This window comes from Cnephaeus nilssonii (genome assembly GCF_951640355.1).
Source record: "Cnephaeus nilssonii genome assembly, chromosome: 5".
Lineage (NCBI taxonomy): Eukaryota > Metazoa > Chordata > Mammalia > Chiroptera > Vespertilionidae > Cnephaeus > Cnephaeus nilssonii.
In genome coordinates, this window is record NC_137076.1 from 13,990,548 (window position 1) to 13,995,956 (window position 5,409).

General features: G+C 39.7%; 1 protein-coding gene across 1 annotated transcript; it reads left to right on the forward strand.

Annotated features, from left to right (window-relative positions):
- Positions 1 to 851: 851 nt before the first annotated feature.
- LOC307100328 (ferritin light chain-like) lies at positions 852 to 4,489 on the forward strand (the record flags this gene model as incomplete). The annotated part of the gene is made up of 2 exons (XM_079772707.1): positions 852 to 858; positions 4,149 to 4,489. 2 exons carry the CDS (start codon positions 852 to 854, stop codon positions 4,487 to 4,489), a joined length of 348 nt encoding a protein of 115 aa, XP_079628833.1.
- Between the last annotated feature and the right edge of the window lie 920 nt (positions 4,490 to 5,409).

Sequence of the window (5,409 nt, forward strand, 5' to 3'; positions counted from 1 at the left end):
CCTCTCACAATCTGGGACCCCTCGGGGGATGTTGGAGAGCCAGTTTCGGCCCGATCCCCACAGGCCAGGCCAAGGGACCCCACTAGTGCACAAATTCGTGCACCAGGCCTCATATATATATATATATATATATATATATATATATATATATATATGCCTAATCAACCAGCTGACCAGCCGACCAGCCAACCAGCCGGTAGCTATGATGTGCACTGACCACCAGGGGGCAGACGCTCAATGCAGGAGCAGAAACCACAGTCATGGAAACATGGAACAGACTGATGAATCTCAGAGGGAAAAGGGGGGAGGGGAAAGGGTGGGAAGAGATTAACCAAAGATCACATTTATATGCATACTAGAAGCCCAGTGCACAGATTCTTGCACCAGTGGGGTCCCTTGGCCTGCCCTGTGGGGATTGCTCTGAAACTGGCTCTCCAACATCCCCCAAGGGGTCCCAGATTGCGAGAGGGTGCAAGCCAGGCCAAGGGACCCCACCAGTGCACAAATCCGTGCACCAGACCTCTAGTGAATAAATAAATAAAAATGGGCAAAATATTTGAAGAACCACTTCACCAAAAACATATAGATGGCCAACAAATATATAAAAAGAATGCTAACCATTATCTGTCATCAGAGAATTGCAAATTAAATCAGCAATGAGATACCACTACATACCCATTAGAATGGCTAACATCCAAAAAACTGTCAATGCCAAGTACTAAGGAGGATTTGAAGCAATTGCACCCCTGTGCATTTCCCCAATTGATTTGAAAATTTGTATTCACACAAAAACTTGCACATGAATGTTTAGGCAGCTTTTTTTTAATAATTGCCAAAAAGTGGAAGCAACCATGATGGGTGAGTAAACAAACTGAAGTTCATTCACAGTAAAAAGATCAGTGGTTTCCAGGGACTCAGCGGATGGAGGGAGGGATGAATAAGTGGAGCATAGAGAATTTTTAGGGCAGCGAAACTTCTGTATGAAACTTCTGTGATGATGGATTATGTATGACATGGCTTGTCAAAACTCATAGAACTTCACATCACAAAGAGAGATCCTAAACATATGTAAATTTTTAAACATTATTTAAGGAGTCAGAAAATCCCAGGAAGGAATGCAGCCTGTGACAAGAGACTGATTGTATTACAAACAAATGAAACAACTTCACTGGAGGAGGAGGGGTGAGGAAGGTGCTGACTTTAGTAACTTTGGAAATGAATGGAGACTGTAAATGCTAAAGACAGGGTGGGGATGACGTTGTAAAGGATCAGAATTTTCATAGATTATTGAAGTTAAGCTGGTATAAATTGAAATTAGAATGTTATAACTTTAGAGTATTGAATGTAACTCCCATGGTAAACCTCAAAGAAAATGTTTACAGAATATGCACAAAAGGAAAGCAAAACATTTCACTACAAAAAAATCATCTAACCTCAAAAGGAGAGAGTAATGAGGACATGAGAGACAAAAGGCTATAGGTGTATAGAGAGCAAATAGAAAATAACAGTGGTAAGTCCCTCCTTATCAGTAATTACTTTTAATGTAAGTGTATTAAATTATCCAATAAAAAAAAGAGACTGGCAAAATGGATTAAAAGAAAAACATGGTCCAAGTAAATGCTCTCTATAAGAGATTCATTTTGTATCCAAAGGCACACATAGGTTTGATATCAGATGAAGTGGGGGTCCACTTTCCCACTGGGTGTTGCTGGGGTTGCACTTCTTACAGTATCTCGAGATAAAGAATTTTCTGAGACTTGCTGAGAGAATGAGTGATTTTTATTTGCATGGAATTAAATCCCTGTGTTTCCAAAGTCCCATTTCACTTAGTCCAATCATAGAAGAAGTATAGCTGGGGTTTCAGTAAAACTAGAAGCAAAATCAATGTCCAGAGTTTCCTTTCCATGTTGGTGCCGGGTCCAGTACAGCATTAGGCTAGTTGCAGTCCAGTAGTCCGTTGTGTGTGGGGTCCTCATGGCCGTGGGCTATGTGGATCTACAGATTTAATACAATACTTATCAAAATTTCAATGATGATTTTTGCAGAAATAAAAATTACATCCTAAAATTCCCATGGAATCCCAAGGAACACCAAATAAGCAAAACAATCTTTAAAAAAGTTGGAGGACTCACACATCCTAATTCCAAAACTTATCACAAAACTACAGTCACCAAAACAGTGTGGCACTGGCATAAGAACAAACACATAGAGCAATGGAATACAATAGAGAGCTCAGAAATAAAACCCTGCATATATGGCAAAATTAGTCTTGGCAAGGGTCCCAAGACTATTCAATGAGAAAAGTCTTGAATAGACTAGGTGCTAGGAGAACTAGATAGCCACATTAAAAAAAAAGAAAATGAAGTTGGATCCTTACCTAACACCAAGTACAAAATTAAATCAAAATGGATCAAAGACCTAACATAAAAGTGAAAACTATAAAACTCTAAGAAGGAAACATAGGGCAAAAGCTTCATGATACTGAATTTTGCAACGATTGTTTTGGATATGATACCAAAGATGAAAAAAAAATAGACAAATTGGACCTCATGAAAATTAGTGCATCTAAGGACATTATCAATAGAGCAGAAAAAAATCCACAGAATGGGAGAAAATATTAGTAAATGATATATATGATAAGAAACTAATATCTAGAATATATTTTTAAAACTCCTTATACTCAGCCCTAACCAGTTTGGCTCAGTGGATAGAGCATCGGCCTGTGGACTGAAAGGCCCAGGTTCGATTCTGGCCAAGGGCACATGCCCGGGTTGTGGGCTCGATCCCCAGTGGGGGGCATGCAGGAGGCAGCCGATCCATGATTCTCTCTCATCATTGATGTTTCTATCTCTCTATTCTCTCCCTTCCTCTCTGAAATCAATAAAGAAATATATTTAAAAAAACTCCTTATACTCAAAAACAAACAAACAAACAACCCAATTTAAAAAATGGGCAAAGGACTTAAATAGACTTTTGTCCAAATAAGATATATGTACAAATGGCCAACAAGCACATGAAAAGATGCTCAACATCATTAACCATCAGGGAAATGCAAGTCAAAACCACAATGAGATACCACCTCACACCCATTAGGATGGCTACTCATCAAACAAAACAAAACAACAATAACAACAAAAACACAGAAAATAACAGGTGTTGGTGAGGATGTAGAGAAATTGAAATGTGCATTGTGGGTGGGAATGTAAAAATACACATCCTATGTGGAAAACAGCAAGGTTATCCCTCAAAAAATTAAAAATAGAATTATCATATAATCCAGCAATTCTACAGCTATATATGTAAAAGAATTGAAGGCAGAGTCTCAAAGAGATATTTGTACACTCACCTTATAGCAGCATTATTCACAATAACTAAAATGTGGAGGCAATCCAAGTGACAGATGAATGAATAATCAAAATGTGATAAAAACATGCAATGGAATGTTACCCTGCCTTTAAAAGGAAGAAAATTCTGTGATATGCTGTAACATGGATGAACTTGAGAGCATTATGCTAAATGAAACAAGCCATTCAAAATAAGACCATAGGGCAGTGCCCTCGGCATTCTCCCAGATCGGTCTCTTGTTTCATTGTTTGGATGGAACAGACCCAGGGACACCCAGGCTTCCAGCCTCCAGCTACCCTCCAACCTCTTTTCCAGTCACCACCTTCAAATTATTTCAGCCACCCTGTCTCTGAGACCAGTCGACGCCATTATTTTTATTGACATTTTTTCCATTGTTTATTCTTTTAATCACTATTTTAATATTGTGAAGAGTCAGGGTCTTCATTTATTTTATTTTAAATTACTTTTTATTTTTCGATTACAGTTGACACACAATATTATATTAGTTTCATATATAGTTGTAACCCCAATTATTAAACATCATATAACTTTCTAAGTGACCACCCCGATAAATCTCATATCCACCTGACACCATACATGTTTATTAGAATATTATTGACTATATTCCCTGGTCTGTACTTTACATCCCCATGGCTATTCTGTAGCTACCAATTTGTACTTCTTAATCCCTTCAACTATTTCACCCTTCCACCCAACACCCCTCCCATCTGGCAACCGTCAAAATGTTATCTGTATCTATGAGTCTGTTTCTATTCTGTGTTTTTGTTTATTATGTTTTTTAGATTCAATTGTTGAATTTGCCATCTACTGCCTAGTCAACCTGCATCCACAGGCCTCCTACACCTACCTCTCTCTGGGCTTCTATTTCCACCTCAACAATGGCATGGGCCACTTCTTCTGTGAGTTGACAGAGGAGAATCTCGAGGGTGCCAAGCATCTCTTGAAGATGGAAAACCAGCTCGGTGGCTGTATTCTCTTCCAGGATGAGCAGAAGCCTTCCCAAGATGAGTGGGGCAAAACTCAGGATGCCATGGAAGCTGCCATGGTCTCGGAGAGGAACCTGAACCAGGCCCTTTGGGATCTGCATGCCCTGGATTCTACCTACAAAGACCCTCATCTGTGACTTCCTGGAGAACTGCTTCCTGGCTGAGGAGGTGAAACTCATCAAAAAGATGGGCAACCACCTGACTCACCTCCACAGGCTGGCTGGCCCCCAGGCTGGGCTGGGTATCTCTTTGAAAGGCTCACCCTCAGGTATCAGTAGGAGCCTTTGAAGCCCAGAGGTCTTTGAGGGGCCCCTCTGCAACCCCCTGGTGTCTGGCTTCTGCCTGAGACTCTCCCTGAAGCTGCTAGGCAGCCTTCTAACCACTCTGGAGCCCTCTCCCATGCCCTGGACCAAATAGAAACAATAAAGCTTTTTGCAAATAATAAAAATCTATAATTTAAAAAAAGCATAATATGCTAATTAGATAGGACATATTTCCAGATGACCTTCCGGACGAAGCTGGGGCTGCGAGGGAAGCCTGGGTCCCGGGTGCCAGAGGGAAGCTGGTGCCGGAAGCCGGAGGAAGGAAGGCCTACTATTGAACGAATTTCCTGCATTGGACCTCTAGTAATAATAATAATAATAATAATGCTGTCTGATCCTACTTATATAAAGTACCTAGAATAGTTAAAATCATAGAACTGAAAGAATGGTAGTCTCCAGGGGCTTTAGGGGGAGGAGGGAGCAATGAGGAGTTATTATTTAATGGGTATAGTTTCAGTTTTACAAAATGAAAAGAGTTCTGGAGGTGGTTGGTAGTGATGGTTGCATAACAACCTGATTGCATTTAATACCATTGAGCTATATACTTAAAATGTTCAATTTTATATGAAGTGTATTTTACCACAATAAAAACAATCCAAAAGTATATTAAAAATACTAAAGGCAAAATAAACTGCCATTGGTACTGTACTCTTATTGATAAAGTTGTTTCCATTGGGGATACAGTTACAAAATTCTGACACTGCTATACACATGTTCTAGAACCGATCAATTAA